This window comes from Stegodyphus dumicola, chromosome X2 (assembly GCF_044657685.1).
Source record: "Stegodyphus dumicola isolate Sdum_Otavi_A_Nest chromosome X2, ASM4465768v1".
Taxonomy (NCBI): Eukaryota; Metazoa; Arthropoda; class Arachnida; order Araneae; family Eresidae; genus Stegodyphus; species Stegodyphus dumicola.
The window spans coordinates 68,608,443-68,633,509 of record NC_140781.1 but is presented as its reverse complement, the minus strand read 5'-3'; the positions used below and the strand labels follow the sequence as shown (position 1 = coordinate 68,633,509).

At 31.5% G+C, this 25,067-nt stretch overlaps 1 protein-coding gene across 1 annotated transcript in view; it reads left to right on the top strand.

The window, feature by feature from the left end:
- Nucleotides 1-8,527: 8,527 nt before the first annotated feature.
- The window catches only part of LOC118198400 (chitin deacetylase 1-like), a 34,520-nt gene continuing 17,980 nt past the window's right edge, over nucleotides 8,528-25,067 (top strand). Inside the window, exon 1 of the mRNA XM_035370064.1 lies at nucleotides 8,528-8,676. Within this exon, the coding sequence (XP_035225955.1) occupies nucleotides 8,634-8,676 (43 nt within the window). The 5' untranslated portion in view covers nucleotides 8,528-8,633. The remainder of the gene's footprint in view (nucleotides 8,677-25,067) is intronic.

Sequence of the window (25,067 nt, the reverse complement as noted above, 5' to 3'; positions counted from 1 at the left end):
TTTAAAGATTTTAAAATACTGATCTGACTAATTGTCCTAGACGAATTGTGCAATAATCGCATTGTTTGAGAGCATATTTATACATGAACAGTTTTCTTCGCAACTGATAATTAACAGGTCTAACAAAATGGCCCCATTGACAAATGAGCATTTAGAACCCATACTGAAGGTAGTGAATTTTATCCCAGGCAAAAAATATCATCAAACTCGAAGCGCTATGAAATGCAAGGCGTTGTAAGGAATGTAAACATTTTTAAATATTGATTACATAGTCACAAGTACTTTTTGTGCATGTGTCGAAAAAAAATTTAATGTATAAAAGAAAGAAAATAGGTCGCCGTTATTTATTTCAAATTTGGTTTCACTGGGGAAGTTTTTCTGAAAATTTGGTAAGTTAAAATTTTTTTTAATTTTAAGTTCCTTTAAAAGTAAGTTATTTAGTAGTTAATCGTATATATTAGAATTATGTAAAAAATGTCAGTCGAAAAATTTAATATTTAGCTGCTAGTACATTTGAATTATGAAATGTAACTAACAGAAATCACTTTAGCAAAATAAGCTCGATAAATTCGAATTTTTTCCTTTGGGCTATTATTATTATTGCTTATGTATCCCTAAATAAATATTTAGTAAACTTATTAGTTATTTGAGTTAGGAAAGCTAACTCAAATAAAATCAAAATAATCTATCGAGAAGCTATCAAAATAATCTTTTATTTGAAAAGTAAAAGAAAAAAAAACTACTTTTGCAGTCTAGAGTATTTTGGAGATTTCACTGAAAAATTAAGGACAAAATAAGTCGATTTCTGTAAAAACTTATTTTAGTTTAAGGATGTAGTCTATAAGACAAACTACCAGTAAATTTAATAACCATTTCACTACCAGTAAAATGAGTTAAACACCTTCAGCTACCTGATAATCAATTTTTTACCTAAATCTTAACAATTTTCTTCTCTTATAACTACAGGCACGCTGTCTTTAAACAGAATAACCGAGTGCGTTTACCTCACTGACATGCCCACCTTGGCGGTTTTCCGAAGATTTATGCAAATAAAGTAAATGCGTCAGAATATAAAATAAATTTGTAAATTAACCAAATATTGTTGCAGTGGATTAAATTATTCATTTATCTGAATAATTCAAACATACTGGACATCGTGTGCTAGTAATTCAAAACATACGTTTCATCGTGTTCTTGAAGCCTGAGAGTTTTCAGGGTCCATTACTTGAAATTCTGTCAACACAGAATGAAATCGAATCCTGAAAGTCCGGTTTAGGTTTGAGGTGTCCTCCCAACTATTCAAGGAATTGATTAAATTGATTCAGGTCCTTCTCTACGCCTACAGAACTTTCGCTACAGGAACAAAAAACACTTAAAATTTAGATAATCAAGCGTATTTTCGCCATAAAATCATCCCTCTGTTCCTAAAATTAAAAATTTTAGTTTTCCTATATTTAGTTACATTTAATATTTAGAAATTAATCTGATATATATGCGCTGACGTTTGAAACAGTTTTCAGGTAATTGAACTTTGTTATTGAATTATGATATATTCAATTGTTTTATTGAAGAATTCAGGAAATACTTCAATTTAACAATTTCAGAGTAAAATGCAGTACCGAGTACTTTAACTCATACCATCAAAATCAATCAGTTTGCTGTCATAAAATTCTTATATTAATACTGGGCAAATAAAATTCTTTCGTGAAGAGTTTTAGATTATAATTTAAATAACGTTACTGTATGAGGTAAAATGTAAACGCTAATAAAAGTACGCACTGAAATATATTTTAATACATGTTATTTGCAAATTTCACTTGTTTCCTTTTCATCAAAATTGCACAGAAGGAATAATAGGAATAATAATTATCGGGTGGTTAAAGCTATCATTTGAAGAGTTACCAAGCAATTAATGATAATAATAACAAATAATATTAATAATAATTAGAAAAAACTTATTTGGAATTTATATTCATGCAGAGGAGCAAAAGGAATTTAAAGCGTGTTTGCAAGGACAGAAGAAAGTTTTAAAGGTGGAATTTTTAATTACGATTTTTTCTGTTAACAGTAAAGGCCTTATTATCCGGCTTGTTCGGAACTTTACCATTTTTCATAAGGAGTTGTCTTAAAAAATTGCATTTAAATTTATCATTGATGATAAAATGGTAATATGTACTTTTCGATTTTTGCTTTAAGTAAAATATTCATTATAATATTATTTTGCCTTTTCGTGAATAAAATTTCCCGAAAACAAAGCATAAATAAAACTTCTATCCCATGCCTTCCTATCTGAGACATATTAGGTCTGTTACTATGGCAACAGCTTGCAATTACACATATTAGCGAGAGTTCTAGTGAGACACAAAACTGCATTTTAAGACAAGAATCTCAGTAAAATGGAGAGTGATTATCTGATGTGCTAAATTGCTGGATGCCCACTCTTGCGATAGTGTACGATGAAATATGACTATGTTTATATTTTACTTGTATATTTATAAATATTTAATACATAATATTATGTTATGGATATTAATTAATGCCATGAATGTTATGTAACATACATATAGTTTTATTATGTAACCAGCAAAATCTGCATATCAGTTGTATATCCTCTGTATACCAATAACACTTCTGAAATCCTTGTTTAGCAGTATAAATGTAATTAACTTTAATCGAGTTAAAAACCAGTAGCATATTTCCACCCTTACCTCTACAGCAGAAATTCCTTAGCCACACAGATCATGCATCGTTGTCCTGGATCTTAAATTATTAATTAAGTTTATCCATTAACTTCAGATGGGGTATTTTTAGGGACCTTTAGTGGCTTCAGATGTAGGGTTCCCCTAATTTGCATAACAAATTATTTTACGTCTGGTATCTTTCCTGAACCTCTAATTTTCTCGCCATGATGCAAATGAAAGTTATGAAGAAAGTACAAAAACATATTAAACTTGAAGTTTATTCAGAGTGTGATTTCGCTAGCCAGCACATGTAACTATTTTGTCCTTGCTGTTGTTGCGCTGAGTTGCTGATACGCCTTTTGGCCATTTACTAAGTCTACCCCCCGAGTAGGTTGTTGAGTCAGCCTAAACTAAATTGCTAGTCCAGGACTACTACTTAGGTTTGAATTCATTGTTAAATTATTTTTAAGTTCCACCGCAAGTCGTCGGTGTTATTCGAGCATGAAGTACGTGCATTTGTGTTAGGAGTTTGACGAATAATAAAGGGTTTATTTTACCTTTGTTCTGTGCTGGTATTATTCAAGCCTGTGCGAAACGTCACCAGGTTTCCTCGTAAGATCACATTAATTATATGATAACGAAGAAGGCTAGATATTACACAGCATACGGTGACAAGTTCTTGACCCTTTATTTATTCTTGGCATGGATGCGAGCAATGTCAGGGTCGGTGCTGTTTCGTCCCAAGAAATAAACGGTCAAGAACCTGCCGTAGCATACTGGAGAAAGTGTCTAAGTTTAAAGCCGTAGAACATTTCCATCATTACCTCTACAGCAGAAATTACTTATCCACACAGATCGTGCATCGTTGTTCTGTATCTTAAATTTCAAGAATCCCGAAGGCCAAATAGTCAGGTGGATAGAGAGTAAAAATGTGAAATAAATATCTGTCATAGGAAAGGATGGCCCTTCGGAAACACCGACTCCTTTTCTAGAAGACATTGTCCAGAAATTTTACGATATTCTACCAGAGTCGAGAAGCGAAATACGAGTTGGTTAACCCGGTCGCACGTCAAGACAGCCAGTTGGAATAATGTTAATTTAATTGAGTCTTCAAACAGGAAACCTACCTGGCAGAACATTTCGATCTATAGTCCTACGATAAAACAATATTGGGCTCTCTGGGAACTCACTTCCTATTCGAAACGGTTTCTTGTACAGGAAGTTCGAATCGGATGATGGAAAGGCATTCCAATGGCAGCTAATACTTACAAGATCCCGGATGCATAGCAGTTCAGCTGAAGGCCATTTTGGAATACTGAAGACTTTGTAAATATTTCTAGAGCCCTTCTAATGGAATAATGAAAGGGTTGAAGTGCAAAATTGGTGCCAATTTTTCCAATGTCTGTGCGGGTCGAAATGACGGAAGAAACTCAGTTGAGGAAGCTGCAACGTCAGAATGTAGGAGCTCTTTTGAACGCTTTGCCTTTGACATTTTGACATCCTGAGGCCTCTACCACGAACTGCTGATGGCAGCAAATACATCCTGATGTCATTGATTATTCACAAAGTGGCCTGAAGCGTATCCTATCTCTGATCAAGAGGATATCACGGTAACACAGGTAATGTTAACAGCACTGGATTTACAGATCTAGGGTGCATTTTCTACAAGTATTGCATACCGATCAAGAAAGGAATTTGATCTCGGCTGTAATTAAAGAACTCTCTGAACTACTCTGCATACTGAAAATCCAAATGATACCTTTGTACCCACAGTCAGACGGCATGTTAGAGCGGTTTAATCGGATCCTTTTTAAAAACGCTCTCGTTGATAATTTCCAGAAACGAACTTTAATGGGGCCAGAAGTTACCTCTGTTCTTACTGGACTATCGTAGTGCGTTCCACGAGATTACTGTCTGTTTTCCATTCCAGATGCTCTTTGGTCAGGACCTTCGCATGCATTGTGATCCCATGTTTGGCCACCCTCCGGTTGCGCCTTCGTCGCTTGAGGAGTACATTCAGGATCTCAAATCACGGTTTGAAGTTATCAGGACTACTATTTCTTTCAATTGGTTTGGCAAGCATGCTGGAGTCCTGAGTAAGAACTGGGAGTTTACTAAAAACTATGCTCCTGAAAGTATAGAAGATACAATACAAGTGGGAAGGATTTAACTACCCTTTAATCGTCACAATTTACAGCTGTTCCCGCACTTCGGGGTACAAAATACAGTACTTATGGACTGAAATGTAAAAATAAGAACTACAAACTAACTAAATTAAGTAAGAACTAAACTCAAATGCTTTACAAAGACTAGTAACGCGAGAATTGGCCTTTTAATCTTTACGTATGTAGTAAATTACGTACGTATGCTGGAAAACTACAATACGTATCAAGAGATACATACGTATCAACTTCAGAATCAAGATAACTAAATTTTGGCCTTAAAAGGCGGACAGCAACTGACTGAAAAGCGTTCGTGAGATAAGGTAGTGAGAAGTCTCGCTCTCTCTCTTGCTTAGCTAAAGCCACAACTTAACAGTTTGCAAGCTCAATTTGCATAACTAAAACTAATCACGTTTATTCTGGCCGGAAGTGGAAAAAAAGAGAGGACTGTAAATTTTTAAAATAAAATAAACGTTAGTAAATCTTAAAATACTTACATAGTGATGCACAATTTTGCATGTGAGAGTGTCAGCTTGGTGACGGACAAGGTGAAGACCCGATATGACACGAAAGCTACAAGACGTCGATTCAACGAATGTGACAAGGTGCAGTTCTGAAATCTTGTTCGATGGAAAGGAATTTATCCTAAACTACAATCACCATAGACCTAGAGAGATCCTTACACAGTCCTAAACAAGCTGAACGACGTCGTAGTTCGGATTCGTAAGTCATCGAATTTTAAGCCTGAAATAGTTCATTACTACAGGCTAGTGCCTTACGATGGCCGTAGTGCGTAATCCGCATAGCGTTTATCATGTAAACAGTATACTGAGACCATGTTCCTGAGAGTATATAAATTTGCAAATTCATGCATTTAATTGTTGATTTAGTATTTGATTTATTCTATATTATTTATTGAAATTATTGTTTTTGTACTGCATTGATTAGCCTTAGTTGTAAGCATGGCTTCTTGTCCAGGGACTGTACTGTCCGGGATGTGCAATCCTTAGGAAAGGGGCAATAATAGGAATTTTGTATTCATGTAAATAATTTTAGTGAAACTATACGGGAAATTGTATGATGGAACATAAAGTTTTGTATAATGCAACTTAAAATGCTTGTAAAAGTGAAGTTCTGCCTGAAAAATAAGGTTACAGAGGCAAGTGTGTTTAAGATTAAGGTAAATAGCTATTTCCCTAATTAGTGAGATATCGCCAAGCTGACGATAGTTTTGGCGACTATTTTTTTTAGCGGTATTTGGCGGCATTTGGATTCAGTCCCTGTATAACTTTAATTGGCCTTGTAGTTAAATAACGGTAATTGATCCCTGTCTAAAATTGTAATCATATCCGACCCTTATATGTAGTAACTTTAACGGTATATGCTTTGCAGGAATTTTGAGAAATAGAAAATATTAGAGATTTCTCGTCAGTCGGGAAAAAATTATATGAGCCCGGAGTGAGCATCAGTGAGTCAGTTTCAGAGTTAGATCTGATTGCGAATTTCTTCTTTAGACGCGCTTTGCATAGCATTCTGATCAACGTCCTTTGTAATTCAAAGTGGTAACCACTGACTGTGTTCTTTCATACTGAGAATAGCTGTACGAGTACTTTTGTGGAAAGTTCTAGATCTGTAAAGTATTCCTTTTGTGAAAATAAATTTTATCAATCCATCATCGGTTTCTGTATGCAATCAATCGATTTCGAACCCGTACGCGAGCAACAATATATTGCAGAAAATAAATAAACGAAACACATGAAAAAAATGCGTATCCAACAAAAGTTCTGCTTTCTTTAACTTTGAAATTTTTGTTTCAAGTTATTTTTAGATCGAAATTATGTTACATCAAAGATACATTTCTATATATTTCTACAGAGATGCTTAACGTTCTTCATAGCACTAATTTTGACACCATTATAAAACGATCTATTTTATTATTAAATGGCTCCGTTTGAGAAACATTTCTGTGTAGTGTTCGATGCACCTATCTACGACGTCTTTGATTAGGTAGCTATTGAATATACTTTAAAAAATAAATTCTATGTTAAGAGAAAAAATCCTTTTAAATCTTATTATCTGTGAGGTATTAAATCGCTTCACTCGAGCGTATAAGGCTTTGTGCTGTACTATAATTTTTCCATATATTTCTGTTGACAGTGTTTGAACCCGACTTCAGAGACCGTCAGCAAGAAATAAGGTACCTTGCTATTTTCGATTAAAAAAAAATTAACAAGAACTATTACCATACTATTGTATCTTTATTGTTTTTTAAAAATAATTATACGTATGAAGCATAAAGATCAAAACTGCCTGATTTATTCTAAATAAAATCTCAGTGAAGGCCTTGCACAAAGGCACTATAATCTGGACTTGATGCTGATAGTCATATTTGTACATATAGTGATATTATAAGCTTTCATAAAACAACTGTTTATTTTATCAAATACATTGGTATAATTAATGACAGTAACATAACGAGATGTTTTAACAAGTTAATTAAAATATTTAGTTTTTGTTTTAAGTAGGAAACAACCAACCTTCTCTAAATTTCGAGTTTAACACTGGTGTTTAAAATTTGAACTTCCTTTAATAGACCTACAGACAAGAAAACAAAATATTATTTTGAACTATTATTTAGATATCTGCTACATACAATGAGCAGGATTTCTCAGACAAAAATTGACGGCTGTTAAATTGATTAATAGCAAAATTATTAAAACCTAAGTATGTGTATAAATTTGAATCACAACTTCATATTTGTCGAATAAGTATTAGTAATTTGAATAACTGATCACGCTAATCACGAAAAGAAAAAGAAATAATAACATTAATGTTTGACGAGTTTTAAACTGCAATATTAATTGCTCAGTGTACCACAAAGTCTAGTGTAAACCATGATGTACTAAGCATTCTATTGCACGTTCCTATCATTGTATTTAAAAAAATTCCTTCCATTAATTGATCAGCAGTATATGATATTATTAGCTGTAGGGAGAAATTAACATTTACGAAGTTATTCTTATTTAAGTTCTTCGTTAGCAGTATTTACCCCCTTAACATAATATTTCTCCATTGCTAGAGTTATCTTACTCTTTCCCTTGCTAAATAACAAAAACCTAAAAATTTTCATGTTTGATAAATGTAAGCTAGTGGCCTTTCATAATTATGTAAATAATAGCAACCACTGTTACAGTTCTGAACAAGGACAGGTATAGAGTTTTCAAAACAGACCGCTATTTTTTAAAGCCGGTGAAAGTTAATAAAATGATAGATAATACTCTAATTAAAAGATTAAGAAAAAATATTGCAATTATAAAAGACAGTTACAGAAAGCTTAAACGGGAACGTCCAGGCTTTAAGACGAAATCAAATGCTTTGTTTTAACTTGTATATATAATGTGAAATTAGAAGAAATCAAATGCATTGATGCAAGTTATATATATATATATTATATGTAACCCGACAGAAGAAATCAATTGTTTCTCTGCAACTTATATCCATAGCATAATATCCAAGTCCTCTGATTGATGCTTCACAGCATAATTTCAACAGAATGAATATAAAAGTCTATGGGATGGCAAAATATGTTTGTTATTTTCGTGGTCTTGCAGAAATGCATCCCAAGTAACTAAGGAAAAACGCTGCTCAATGAAAAAAATTCAAAACTCTTATCCAATGAGATTCCAGAAAGCAGCCACCTGTGAAAGAGTGAAAAAACGAGCTTGGTTTGAGCTGGTTTAAAAGGGGCCACGTACGTCACTAGGACACTCACTCCTTACTCGGATCCAGGATGTTGTGGATCGGACTACTCCTTGCCTTCTTCGTCTCGAACGGTAAGTTTGAGTTTTTTCCTCCTCAAGATTAATGAAGACAAAAGTAAGGGGTAATTCATTCGAGATAAGCATTTAGAAAGAAGTTCCTTTCAAAAATAAATAAAGGAATAAACATTAAAACATTTAGAATTAGTTTCTGGATCATTCCAGAACACTTTTTCCGATGACTGTAGTCTCACATTGTGGTCTTTTCCTTTTCTGTGGGTACAGTGCATAAATAACAATAATATTTTACAATTTTTTAAACGCATCGGCTAGTCATCCAGATGCCTATTAAGTGATTTTTTAAAATCTGAATTTAGCAACTTTAATCTGAACTTAGCCTGAAGTTTTTTAGCAAGTGATTATACAATCTGTGTGTTATTGTACGAATTTTTTTTAATTTAAATAATTTGAATATATTATTAATTGTTTGTTAACAATAGAAATAAATAGAGATATCGGAAATTTATTGTGAGAAAAAATATAATATAAAATAATTCTCATTCTAGGAATAAAGTGATTACAGTAATAAACTGAGTAATAAATTGTTATTGATAATATTTTCGAAATTGTTGGATATTATTGAAAACATCTGAAATGCCACGATACTGGAATAAAATTACATGTTAGAAAATGTTTTGGCTTCAGTAAATGATATTTTAAAATTTAATCTTACATTGATTATGCCAGCTTCAGAACTTTTAAATACGTAGTGCCAGCTGATGTTAGTACCTTATAAAATTGCTTTTGAAGGATATGTTGTGCTTTGAGAATGTAAAGTAGTATTGTTGGGAAATTATAGCTGATTACAGTAATCATTCCTCAGTTAGAGGTTAGGGATTTATACATGCTTTTACAAACATATAATTAGGCAAAATAATGGTAATATAAATTACTAATGGTTATTATAATTTTGGACTAGAGAAATTTTATGCTTATGTTATTATATAGATAAAATTACCATAAATAGGTTGGGACGTAAATGAAATTGATTTCCTTAAACTAGTGTTTAGAAAATTAATTTCAGCTCTGAAATTTAGCAATAACAGATTAAGACAATTATCTTCATAGTATGAAACACTCCTACGGGTAGTAACAAATATAATGCAAGGAAAGTGCATTTTTGTTTCATACTTAGCTTCCCTTTCACAAACTAAAATCTGCATTTGATTCTTTTAATTCAAAAGTTACATTTAAACTGACAAAATACCCATGATAGATTGCATATATTTAAAATGTTAATTAGCGCAAATTGATAGTTGTAATTTTGGGTGCGCAAAATCGAGTTCGCAGTGCTGATAATTCCTCAACAAAAGTAACAGTGGTTATCATTGAGCCATAATGAATTTTCCTACGGAACTCGAATCTGATACGAATGAAGGTCGATAACTGCTCCAGAAAACCTGTCTCAGAAAACAGAAGCATGCGGAGAACTTGGAGTTGTTCCGCTCGGTGATTCGTAGGGCCCACAGTATACCGGCTTCAATTGAAAAGGAACAGGAAAGCTGAAAGGAATATTCCTTTTAAAGAATTTCTTCTAAATTGTTTTACTAGGTGCTCTCAAATTTAGATAACGTTTTCTTTGGGCGTTTCCTCATTTTTCGTAATCTTCTTTTTCATGAAGTGCTTCGCATCTGGTTATAATACATTTTTTTTCGGAGTTAAAGAAGACTTACATTTTTATTTTAGAAGATTCCGATGTTAGTTTTGTAATATGATGTAGTACTTAATTTTGTTAGGAGTCTGAATGTTCTTTTATTAAATATAAAATTTTGTTCTTTTATTAAATACACAATTTTATTAAAAATAAGCAATAGTTTATTTTTCCAAATATACTCATTTTCTAAAACTGCAAATTGCATTGCTTTAAATTATAGAAATTCAGATTACCTCCTCTATACTGCTAGTTTCTTTTTCCTTTTTTCCTGTAAATATTCAGTGAAAATTCTTTGAAAAACAGATACGTGTTCAAATTCGGTGAAATTTGATTTTAATTTCACAGAAGATTTAAATATAAGAATAATAATCACAAAAATTAAATAAAATTAAGATATTTGATGAGACGTGCTTTTTTGAATTGCTTATGATTTAACTTTTCTCTCATAAATTTAGCTGTTGGAAAGAAAGAGGCTTTTCCAATGAAGTTAAATTTTAAAATCGTGATTTGGTATACTCAACTGTAACATAATTGTTGTATACTCAACTATAACAGAATTATGGTATACTCAACTACAACAGAATTATAGTATACTCAACTATAACAGAATGAAGCTACTTAACATGTTGGAAGTTAAGTGTTAGAAAGACTAAATAGTATCCTTGTTCATGATTAGGTGAAACGAGTGTTATTCTTGTTGATAACTACTGGAAATGATATATAATACAACCAGAGAAATCGTATTATATACAAGTCAAATGATGATTATTTACTGATATGTAGAGTCTCACGCGTTTTGGTAACATACACTAAGTCAAAACTCTAAGTAGATCTAAGCGAATTACCGCTAATGTACAGAAAGCAAACAGAAACGTATGAAGGGTGTAAAAGACCCTTTTATTTAAGAACTCAAATAGCTGAATAGAAGGCACTCTTTGTGCTTACAAACCAGGCAGTATTTATGTATGGCAGTATTAATTTTAAATTAAATTAAATCTAAATCTTATTTAGCCAGAGGCTACGCAGAACGATTTAATGCACAAGTTGGCTGTAACCTAAACTTGCGTGACAGCTCTGTTTGGGAAGATTTAAAGCAACACCGTAGACAGGAATGCTATCGTAGAATATCAATTAGCAACGTGGCCTTCAACAGGCGCAACACAATCTGACTAAAGAAATATCAAACCTTCTCTTAAATAAGCTTGAGCTAAAATTTGCATTCTGGGAGGGAAACGGAAAAGGAAAACAGTTTCGGAACATAAAATAACTAGTTAATTAAAATAACGGATAGACAGGATAGAAAATTATTACGAATTGTTGAGACATAATAAAAAATTGCGAAAAGTGAACTAGATTTCTATGGAATGTTTGGAGAACTTTAATACAATTTTTTCACCTTACTTTAATTGAAATTTTGTTGATATAGAATCTAGGAGCACAAATTGCGCAAAACAAGAGAGATCCATCTTGAAATTTCTAAATATCTAAAATTCTTGGTGTTCAAAAACTAGTAATGACGTAACTACATGAAAAGCGCCAATACTATGAAATTAAATCTACATTAATCTATCTCTAAGAGATATGATTATAATAAATTTAATTAGCATGTATTATTAAGTTTATAATTTTTAAATTAGATTTATAAACAGCAGCAACAAACAGGAATTTTCTAGCCTTCAGATTTATTTCTGAATACATTTCTCATGAGCTCACAGATATTTTATCTAGGTCTTTTTAATCGTAGTTTTAGGGAAGATTTGAGTTTTATTAAGTATGTTCTAAAATTCGAAGTTTATGAAACCTTTTTCTTTTGATTTAAAAAAAAATAAAATAGAGAGTAATATCACAATATTTATGCCTTCAGAACATGTCAGTTTAAAATACACAATATCATCTGCAATACTGAATCACCAGGTTATACCGGTAAGGAATTTCAGGATATAAAATAAGTATATTAATCAATTTTTGTAAATGAATAAGCGTTCATTAAAGACCAATTTCGGCAATGAGAAGAAACTTCAACATATTAAAATTTAAGAGCTGTAAAATAGAATGTAGAAGGCTTAAAACAATAACTAAATCAGCAATCTGCATAACATGATAGTCGCAGGCTTCAGTTTTTCACTTTAACAGCACCACAGAAATACTAAGAAATCGTAAATAATAGAACTGAATGACCCGCTGCAGTCCGCAGACTTATCATGGCCTCAATAACTCTCAAAAGGGAATTTATATATCAGAAGGGTGCATAATAGATTGTAGTTGCGGAGAATGTCTTTATTACCTCTTAAACAATAAATATTGGAATGCTTTAAAAAACCAGAGCGAAAGAAATGCTATGTTAATGCCAAGTAAAGAAATGATAAAAAAGCTAAGTTACTTAAGCCATTCATTCGACTCTTCTTTCCTACGCGATCAATACATTTCTGTGACTAATTTTTTACCTGTTAACTAGATTGAATTTTCGGAGAAATGAATGCAGAGTTTGAAATAAAATCGGGCATAAATATTGGAATATTTATGCCCGATTGCTGTAGGAATCATCCTTTGGAAAACAGAATTTCGCGCAAGTCTTTTTCTAAATTGCCCAATTGTAAAGTGAGAAAGAGAAGGAAAATGCAACTGTTTATTACATTCCCATTGAAAATATTTTAACATTTCTTATCCGAACGAGGTGTGATACCATATCAAAAGCTCACGAAGGTTTTTTCGATGTTTCCTGTCTGAAAGTTCATAGGTGTTGCGAATTTATTATTAATTTAACAGTAATATTTTCACTCTTTTAATCTTGGAAAATAAAAGGCACTGCAAGCTATCTGATATTCACTAACTCGAATTAAATTATTAGTCATCAATCCATAGAGCATTTCAGAAGAATAAACTTCCACAAATAGTTAATTAAAAAGACAATTAAAAAAAAACAAGTTAATAGTATATAATTTTTAAGCTTAAGCATAAACTGTAATGATAAAAATATTAATATCGACTATAATTAAACTTTTGGATAAGTAAATTATATCATTAATAATATTATTCTAGCTTAAAAGGAAAAAAACAAAGACTATGTTTTTAAAACTATAAGTGCAGTAAAATTTCCAAATAAATTGTATAAATTTATTATATTTCAAATAATTTTATAATTTAATGAGAAATTAAATAACTGGTACTTTATTTTTTAAAGCATGGTAACTGGTTCCTTTTCCAGGAGTTAAGGTATACATAAAAAAAAAAAAAATAAAAAAATAAAAAAAAACTATGCATGCGTAATATTACGAATACAGAACTTAACGCATTTTTTATGACCTCTACAAAATTACGAATATTCAACAAGGATACTTCTTTTTTCTTGAGAAAGAGGCAAGGAAGATAATTAAGAACTTTATATTTTATTTAGATATAGATAATAATTATTAAATAACTGTTAGCCATAAAGTTATAAGTAGTGAATGCAAAGCTTTGTACTGTAGTTATTGAGAAACAGTAAAATAATTGTTTAATACTGCCTTACACCGAGGAGTTGAATTGACAACAATGTAATAGATGAGTAAGAGGAAGAGATACGTTTTCTTACTATTCCAAGGCTTTGAAGATACATTTCAGATAAAAGTACAGAAGTACTGAAATAACAAAAGTTTTATTTAAATTTCAAATGGGAAGTGTAACTTTTGTAAGTCATTAAACGAAATGAAAATTTTATGTATATTACGCACACAGCATAAAAAGCAATTAGCAGACAGTTCAGTATTTTCTTTAGCCTATTCCATTGTTTTCCTTGCTTCATTTCAACCAGTTGTCAATTGATAAAATCTTTTGCAAGTGGGAAACATTTCTATACAGATGTAACTTTAGTTTTCTGAGAAAATGTAATTATAAAAAGATATAACATAATAAGGCAAACATGATAGGGATTGTATTGATGCCTTTTGTATACGTTATTCTCAAAACACTACTGTCAACTTCAGTTATTTAGTTTTTCAGACTAGCAAAGCATTTGTTTATAATTCGTTGCGATGATTAATTAGATACGTAAAATGGTTTAAACAGGATCAATGATAATTTTGATCATAATTTATTCAGAATTTTGTAATCTAGTTTGAACTGAAAAATGTTTTTTAATTCAAATTTAGAGTCTGAAGAAACACAGAGTTATAAATATCCGATTTTCAATGTGTTCATACCATTTGAAAGAAGATGATTTTGTATCATTCCTCAAATGTGTAGAGTAGAATTAATTCTTCGCTTAAAAGACATTAGGGGAGAATGAATTAATATTTATAAATAATCCAGAGTTGTTACACAATTTTTCAGAAAATGTGTTGAAAGTTCAGAAATAAAGTGAAAAAGGAATAGCTGATAGTATAATTTTTTTTTTGGACATCTGTATCTCAAATACCAATTACCTTCGCATCCATCTTTAGCTAGCTGACATGCAATTTTAGTCACACAGAAGTATTATTCATTTTCTGAATTTCTGCAGTGAAATCCCTCAGTTTTAACATACTATGCTTTTTTTAAGCAGATTCTGATTCACTGGTTAAGATATCATAACTATCAGAGACTAAAAGTGTTAGTTTTCAAATTATCCGCTCATATTCAATAAGGAAGGAGAATGCAACCAAGAATAATTTAAGGCTAGCTTCTATTTATTTATTTAAATCTAATGACTGATACATCATTAACTTCGTTTTGCTCATAATGGTAAATGGTATCAAGTAAAAATAGCTAAAAATTCTGAGTTGGAGGAAAATTTTAAAAAAAAATATCAATTATCATTATTTGATTCATTATTATTCATTATCATTATCATTATTTGATTCAATTATCATTATTTGATTCAGATAGAAATTTCCACGCAAACTCCTTTTCAATGGGTGTCTTTTGTGTGCTTATATATACCGTATTTCCTTGCGCACGTTTCCCCTACCTTTTTAGATACAGGTTCTGAAAATTAAAAAATAAATATTATTAGCGAAATTTTAGCCTTCCTCAGTGCTTTCAGAAAACGAGCTCCTTTTAAATTTTAAAATGGGTTTGTTCACGTAGTGATTGGCTTCACATTACTAGCAATGTTTTACTTACTCAATCTACGATTTCGCTAAGTTAGATGCACATTTATCCTCTAATTATTTATGGATGATTTGAGGCCTGAAGTGTATCAAACACAACAAAAAGGAGGGGCAAGATTCAAGTTACAAGGAAGCAAAAATGAAGATTTCTTTACTAGATATTGTGATGTTAATATTACTATGCACTGTTATTGGAATGTAGGCTTCCTTTAAAGAAATAATATTGTGTTAGTTAACTGTGGTTTATCCATGACCACTTTTCATTTATTATTGTAGCCGTGTTCCTTCGGAATAAATTATTCGCATAATTTTCCCCTCTCGATTTACGAGCGACAAAATTAGTAGAAAAAAGGGAAGCAATACACGAAGTAAAAGTTTTTTGGTAGAAATTAACTACAAAATGCTTGCCATGACTCTCATTTAAAATTCATAGTTGTGTAGGTTAAAAGAAGTAAAAGTTGAAATTTACGAAGTAATATTAAAAAACAAGGCTTTTTAATAGCTAGATGTTTAAATGTGATTATAATACTTTCTGAGAAGAAATCTCGAAATTATTCTGGACTGAAAAATTATTCAAATGAAATCTTTGTTTAATACTTCTGATACAGATGGAAAATTTGTCTTGGCCTTTAAGCCATATGGGCACGCACTATCGTTTAATTTTGCTTGTCCCTATCCCTATTGTATGTGATTTATCTAAAGATATGAACAAAGCAAACAAAGGCGATATCTGTTTTAAACAGCGGCTCTTGACGAACAAATTTCACAGTATAAGAAACTCGCCACAATTTCAAAATTACTAAACAACAAAATGGTTGCAGTTGTTCAACAACTGAAAAATTACTATGTAAAGAACTGGAATCTGGTTTAAAGGCACAGACATAACAGTACATCACCATTTGGTTATTTTAACCAGCATCCATAACATACATTTTATTTGCAAGCGTGTAGAAAATAAAAATAAGGATTAGTTAATAATTTAGGCAATATTCTTAAATATGGGCGAAGACAGCTGAGCTCAACTACCTCGACCGGGGGCGGGCTGTTTGCATGGATGTTTTCGTTCTTTCCTCCATGTGAATATGCTTAATATGGATATGAGTCATTTCAGAAAGAACGTCTTCTTCTTAGGCGCTTAGACCGCTCTGTTTAGACAACCCTCGTATGCTTTGGTGTATTTAATAAGCAAAAAATAAGCTTTGTGCATAACCACATATCGTCTATAACTACGTGTGTGTAGATTTTTCTTTACATGTATGTGTTTAAATATATGGCTGGACACATTCGGAAGTAACACATTTGGATTTTGAGTTAATTCGAAATACAGTTCTTTATTCAGTTTTGTCCTTTTATGAATTCGATTAAAATATTTCATGAAATATTTGACTGTTATGAAATATTACACTAAGATATTTCTGAGCAGTGTTGAATTCTCTTAGTTTTCGATTATTGTATCACTGTAATTAAATGTCAAGTTCTTAAAAAGAGTGTGTTTCCTGTTCCAAGATACGTTTGAAAAAGAACGCAATTTTACTTATTTTCAGAAATATATGGTTTATCTAAATATTATGAGAAGTAAGATAAGGATTCAGACCTCGTTACCGTATTAAAATTATCTTTCGTAGCATTCCAGTCTGGATTTAAAATAATCACGGATATTTTCGATCCTCGATAGAAAGATAATTTTAAATGTAATTTTAAATCATAAGCAAATAAACTATAATTGGTGATGCATACGCTTTAATTAACCTTCTTTGTTGATATTTGCATTCCAGAGATGCATAGTTTATTCTTTTACTAATATTTTTGGTTTTGTAGGTTTATTTCGTGTTTTCTTTTTGTAAAGTTTGTAACAGATATTTTGTTAAAAAAGCATACAACATAGTTTATTTCCCTTCTCATGATATAACCTGCGCACTATAGGTATTCGAACATATCTCTCTGCTGGAGTTGAAGTATTTATATCGCAGATACATACTGAGTTTTGTGGTTCAGCTGAAGACGTAAGCAACGTAAACTTTAAAAGCCATCTCTTTTACAATATTTAGTTCGGATACTACTCACAAAAATAATTCCTTTGCATCTTGATCATTAAATGTACGGGGTATGAGAAAACACATGTTAGTGATTAAGAAAGTCTTTTTCCAAAGAACAAAAATTTAAACTTCTTAAAAATTAAATGAGCCTTAAAACTCCTTTGGGGAGGGGGAAATTTTAAAACTCATTTGAATTTTCTACATATTTCTCAGATTTAGATTAACAGAAAGTAAAATGTGGAGGTTTTTCATCTACACCATGAAACACACATTCTATTCAAACACAACCTCATTTTATAATTGTAACAATGAATATATGAGATTCTTAGCGGTAGTTGTAAAATATAAATTATATTAGCTTTAAATTTTGCAGGCAGCATATTCTTTTCCAAAAGAGAAGGTCTAAACTAAGGATCCAAAACTGGTTTATCCCAGCCTAGGTATTTAGGGAGGAAAATTCTTTGATATCGGTAATTGAGTTAAGATTCTTTTTGAGTGTGTAAAAATTTAGGTCAGAATGTTGTTTGTTTTAACAATATATTTTTATTGGTACAAAGGAAGAAAAACAGATATTCGGCACATATTTATATTATGTACTTTTGCAGCCTGCATTGGAAAAGTAAAATTTATAGTAAAAAACGGATTTAGAGTAACTGAGTGCTTAATAAGAGATAAAATTTCGAAAAATGTTTACATTGAATTCGATTTTTCAACTCAATTTCTGAAACAGAAGGGAACAACTTTAAGTTAAATTGAAGAAAAAAATCGCGTAATATACTTTGGTAAATTTAAAATGATTAGATCTTAGCTTTTCAATAGAATTGATAAAGCAACAAACTTTTTCTCCTGAGCGTTTCATATAAAAATCTACAATGCAGAAAAAATTAGTCACTCAATAAATTTATGAGATTTAAGAAAAAAGAGAATTCATGTCTGAGTTTTATTTTAAACATTTTTTTAATGAATTAAGCTTTATATTTCATTGCATTCTTGTTTGCTTTTGAAAGTCGTACTAAGTGTGACTAGTTTAGTGGAACTGTCATTCTTCAGTAGTAGCACATTTTGTCCTTATGTCAGAATGATACCAGTTGGAATCTGACTTGATACAGGATAATAAATTAAGGGAAGGAAAGTTGTTTCACTCACATCTCGACAGACACCACTCAAAACATTTCTTAACAGAAGAGCGGGAAATTTGATAGCCTATGTTCATTCTATAAAATCAGAAATCATTTTAATTAGTGCTACCATTCAGTAGATGCAAACACATCTCAAGTTGGTTAAACGACACAAGCTTTTAAGTTAATCAAGTTAAAGGCTTCGCTAAGCCAATCTCTAATATAAATGGCGCATGAAAATGCAAATGAAAATACTTTTTAGCAAACGGGCTGGTTGCTTATGCGTTGTAGGGATTTTTCCCTTGTGTACTACTAATACAAGCTAGTTTAGCTTAGACTCTCTTCCCTTTTCCCCCCACTAGGAAAAAAAAAGCCTTCTCGTGATTAGCCACAAAACAAGTTTTTGAAATTGCCTTCCTGAAAAATTGTTAATTTACGGAAACGTTTATTAATTACAAAACTTATTTACATATACATCTAATAGTTAATATTCCACAGAAACAACTCATTTGTTTGGCTGATAAGTTAATACAATATGGCAAAGCAATCGATGGGTATCTGCTAAGTGACTACGCCCTTTTCTAACTGTTCCTTGCTTTGGAAACAATTCGATGAGAAGTTTTAAAATTTCAAAGTAAAAGTATTTTTTACACTCAAAATCTTTTAAATCAAAGAACCAAATAAAGAAAATATTACTTTACGAGCTCAGAAAATTGGTTTGAAATAAAAAGCCGTCAGAAATAAAACCTGGCTGAGCTTTGTGAGCAACATTTCAAGATAAATTAGTGTAATCCGAAAATTAAAAACTCAAATTCTTGGAAATACCTGTTATATGTTAGTATACATTGTTTTGATGTTAAAACAATTCCCTTTCAACTGTGTTTTAACTAATTACCTTTAATATTACGTTTCTTTTCATGGTAGAAACGTTTGTTTTTATATAAGGAGCAAATATATCTACTTTTTTATTACGCCTGATAAAATTGGTGATTTGCAGCTGAAATCAATTCCGATATTTTTGCTCTGTGCATTTATTCTCTTTCAAGTTCAATAATTTAAGATTTTAGTACTTTTATGTTACACTTTATATTCTGCAATTTAAATTGTTTCTTCTGAGGAGCCGTTTAAATTCTGAAAGATCACAGGATTTTATACGTATGGAAAGTGAGTTTATTTTTTGTTGCACAAGATTCGCTTGCAAACAAATTTTTTAAATAAATACTACAAGGTATAGCGTGCCTTCGTGGTTTAACCGGATAGCATGACCGACACGTAATCCGGATGCCCGAATTTCGGATTTCAGGGAGAGCACTGCGATTTTTTCAGTTTCCTGATATCGAAGAAATCTAAAAGGCTCTGCAACAAAACTTGCAGACATGGTAATGCATGTTTTTCTAAGTTTCAATGCAGTGTATTATGACACTTAAAGATAATGTAAGAGTTATCAAAACATATTTCAATTAAGCTAGAATGACAAAATAACTTATCTACTAAGCTAGAAGCATAAGATGAGAGTTCTTTAGCAGACAATGTTAAACAGAATGTTGAATGTTTAGATAAATGTTGAGAGACGAAGAATGATGTGTGGCTATTAAGTGTCACATTGTTGATTGTGAGATGTTTATTTATATAATAGAAAAATTGTTTTAATGATAATTACTACAGATTTGCAATAATTTGCTTTTCTTAATTATTTTTTCAAGGGGATTTTGTAAACATATTGTTATCACTGTGATGCCTTTCTTTCTTATTATAAATAATCATACATGATAATTACTAACTTAGAGTAACCTAGCAAAGATAATTAAAAAGTAGAATATGCAGTTCGTACTATTTTAAACTGCTTTAAAGTAAGGAATCAGCCTCTTTTGAGAATTTTATTGCAAGTAATTTTTTGACGAGACATATATTCCATATTCTGATGATTTTATTTGAAATTAACAACCTACTCTTTTATGCTGTCTATATGTCCTTCCAGTGGCAACTGTCTTATCAGAAGCTTGTTAACTTTGTTAATATCTGCTACACTGAATGCAATACCTTTACAGCGCTTCCCTATTATTTTGAAAGACTTTAGTAAATATACTTTTTACATTTAGGCAAGATTGAATTTTAGAATGACTTTGGATTTGTAGAAACCTTGGTGTATTTTGATTGCAACTGATATCGGTTGCTCTTCGTGAAATTCTGTCAAAATTTCTAAATCGTTTTCGCTCCATGATTTGATGTGATATGAATAGAAAAGGAAACACCATAATAGTAAATTCCAATTTTTAATAGTACATTTAATCAGAATTTTAATTCAAGTATAATCTTTTTATTTCAATTTCCTTTCATACTAATTAAATTCAAATTATAATTTTTAATTATGATTTTAATTTAAATACTTTTAAATGAAATTAAAATTATCGTTACTTTTGCTAAATTCTTATTTCATATATTTAAAGTTTATATCTATAAACGATTTTATTTATAGCTGTTATATTCTGATACAATAAATACAAATAAAATTTCTATTACATTCTGAATAATTTTATTGTCTTAACAGAGCAGATTGCGACTCACTAAATAATAAGAACTAATTAAGTTCCACCCAAGAGAAAAATAACGCTTTGAAAGCCTAAATTTACAGCAAACTTACATTTTCTTCTTTAAATGTTAATGTTCAAATGCTTCTTTAGAAGTTAAACTTTCATACCTAAAAAGTTTTCCACGATTCAAGATTTGATCAAAAGCATTTTCTGTAAGGTCAGCTGTATCAAAAAATAATTGTGTTACAATTGTTATTCTAGAAAAATATATTCGTCCCACTTATCTCTTTAAAGAAAAGGAAACTTAGGAAGATTTCTTGCATGATCTTAAAGCGAGAAAACAACTACGTATGCTAAATTAATGCAATGGGTCAGTAAGATCACTCAAGCGGGCACACTCTTGTCCTACTTCCTGAAACTTTAAAATCTAGCGGTCTTCCGAACTGTGAAAGTCACCGGACTTCAGAAATTAAACTACAGTTATTAAGGAGATATTCCTCCTCCCCCAAGCACCTCGCTTGGACTAAATTGTTTGGTTTCCTGTGCATGTAATTTCAACATGGGATTCAGTCAAACACGACGATATTTCATCACATGTAGATAAGCTTTGTAAATTTTGATTTAATCTAAGCAACTTAATCTAAGTCGATGGTTTTAGATCTTATTATCTGATATATTAGAAAATGCTTGTAGAATTCAGTATGGAAGAAAGAAAATTTCCTCCTTTTTTCCTTAATTAAGCATTATACTTAAGGTCATTTTGAGAAGAATTCTTAATTTGAAAACTAGAAATTGTTATCAAATTGCTAGACAGTGAAACAACAGTGATAGTATAAAATTTACACGGATACGTGGGAGAATTTAATTGAGCTTCAGGATATTTTAAGTCTGTGCAAACTCAGCTTTATATCCTTAAGACTATTCTATTGTAAATTAGCCTTGTTAACAAATGATATCAACATCTACAGAAACGACTGAAAATTGCCATGAATAATACGGTTCCTATGTAAAGTATGTGACCCTACATTAAATACTAGCGTGATGTCTGATGGGGTTTTATGAATATTAATTTGCAGTTTGCTATCAAATAAAAGTGTTTCTTTGCCCGCCTTGGTTGCACGATTGCAGGAAAAACAACTCAGTGCAAGTGATAGCCACATCTTTCAGAGACACGAGGACTGACCCTGTGTTAGTATAAAGGTTTGACTTCCGTTAACCGGTATCTATGCGAGCACTGGGGAAAGGAGAAAGAGAGAAAAACAAAAGGTCGCAATCTAGCATCGAAAATACAGTAAAACAGACTAGAAAAATGCAACTTATTAATTTCAATATTTGAAATCTTCACGACAAGGCGGCCTGATATTGTAGATGGAACCCCAAGAACACGTCTTAAATGTTCAACTAAAAAGGAGGAGAAAAGTTTTTAAGGACACAGGAGAATAGTGGTAAGCGGAAAAATTAACCACTCCTGGCTTCCTGTATTCAAATATAACAGGAAGTGCAAAACCTTAGAGTCAACTTTAGTTTTTCCTGTTGCAGTCTGAGCGATAGCCTCTAAAACAATGAAGAGCATTTCCTGAATAGTTTTTTTTCTTGAAAACTACTGTGTCCAAACACAAACAAACTAGTGTCCCACCGAAGCCTTTTCACTTTCGCTGTTTTGACCTGTATTCAGAATTCATCCACCCTCCAATACACAAATTTCATATATTACATGTCTCCTTGTAAAGATAAGTCGGGATGCAAACAACACAGAAATGTTTCATTGAAACGTAGCTAGTTTTGCAGCTACATCTTAAAGGGCTACTAAAACAGCGTTTATAAGGAATATTATTAATAGAAAATTTCTTGCACGTATTTATATAAATTGAGAGGAGATTTGAATTATTCAAGACATCGCTGATGCCACCCGGAGGGAAGTAGTTAGGAGCTTCATAAACAAAAATCACATATTTCACTAACGTAAGTAGTCAGTGCTTTTATATAATTCTTTGTATAGAAGGCGTATTTTGGGGCCATATCACCCTCAGGTGGGTTAGAAAAGTCATTCCTATTTCTCTTTTGTAGCACAAAAACGAGGCCAACAAGGCATTCTTATTTGTCCTCATTCAAATCCTGCTTCGACTCGAAAGACAGGTTCCACCTCTTTGCGAAGATCATCTCACCCTGACCCATTTTGGAAAACTTTTGTAATACGGTGTTCCGCGTTCACTCGTCTGGACGATGACATGCCTCGAAAACATGGAATCTCGTTTTAATACTATTATGTCTTTCCTCCCCCCCAACTGATTCTTGTGTTGATTCATCATTGACCACGTGAAATACCACACTCGGAGGGTTTCAATTTTTATTTGCGTTCGCCATTACTCTCACTTTTTTTTAATACGCATTTCCCTTTTTTTGTTATGAACTTTTTTAAAATTGAATCGACTAATTAGTCGTATGGCTCTAAGGTATAGAAATAAGAACTATATTGTATATTTGTTAGTAAAATATGCGCAAACATTCACTCTGATAACAGCATGGACAATGCCTATGAGTGGGGTAATTGTTTTATTTACTTTCTTTTATGTAATCCAGTTAACTCAAGACATATGCAGATACCTACATTTGTTTTGCTGATACAAGAATACGAAAAAAAAAAAAAAAAAAAAAAGAAGAAGAAGAAAAGCATACGATTTTTAAATCCCAGAGTATGTTCTTACAAGCTGCATTAACTACTAAAAATACTGAAACAAGGAGTTAGTTGCACAATGATTTGAAATTTTATCTTTGAAAATTGAAAATTACTTAGAACTTTTTGGAAAGAACGACGTACATACGTTTATAATCTAAATCTCAAAATAACAACTACAAAAAATATTCATCGAAATTAAGCATCAAGACTTATTTTGCATCACAGTTAGAGCTTAGTCTGATAAAAGCTTTTGTTAAAATTATAAATTAATTCACAGGTAGCTGTATCATCCCTTCCCCTTGTATGGGTAATGTATTTTTTTTTTTTTGAGATAAATGTTTTTCGTAATCACGAAATAAAACAGTGCATGGCAAGGAAATGCAATAGCAAGCTCCTTTGAGTGAACAAATTTAGAAACACACATATTTAGAAATTTACTGATACAGATTACCGAAGATAGTTGATTGATGCAATTGTTGAGCAAATTCTCTTAAAATTAGTTTTTAATAATGATCTGTACCATTTCATTACAATTCAATTACTTGCGTCCAAGTGCTTGAGAACCTCTCGGCGTGAGATGAAAATTTCACGCAACAGACCTTTTCAGCAGCCGGGGATCAAGGCTGGGAGGATCTGGGAGTGTTCAGAAGTTATTTACCGAGCTGTTGCTATTTAGCAAATGAAATAAAACAATAATGAAACCAAATAGTTAGAAAAAATTTTCTCGCCGACTATGTGAGTATTTCTGATTTTTTGTCTTCGATGGCGATCTCTCTGTCATGGAACACATACATAAAATTTCATCTCTTTCAAGTATCTTGATTTTAACACAGAATTATTTTATTTCATATGTTCGCAATTTCCATTTTGTTATTTGCTTGGCGTTTTGATATGCATTTTGCTTTACATTTGTGTTGTGTTTAGAAATATTTAGTTTCTGAATGTTTTGTTCAAACTGGATTATTTGATCATAATAAAGAACATTAGGCTCTCAATAAGACGGAATATATTCGTAGAGGATATGTAAGGGAAAATAACTAGTATTTATGATGCACATGAGGAAACCAAGCAATTTTTTGCAGTTAGCCCGTTTAAAAACGGCAGCCTTTAATTCTGTAGATTTTGCATATAAATCTGTAATTATAAGTACTCTTAGAGAAACTATTATATTTTTCGGAGTGAAAAATGTTCAAAATCAACTGCGTCTTCTTTGAAATCAAACTATGAATCTTCTGTTTGCAGCAAAATTAGTACATTAGGTAGAAGAGACCCCTAGAGCTAGGCTTTGAGAAGCCCTTACACGGTTATAATGCCCCACCTCCTA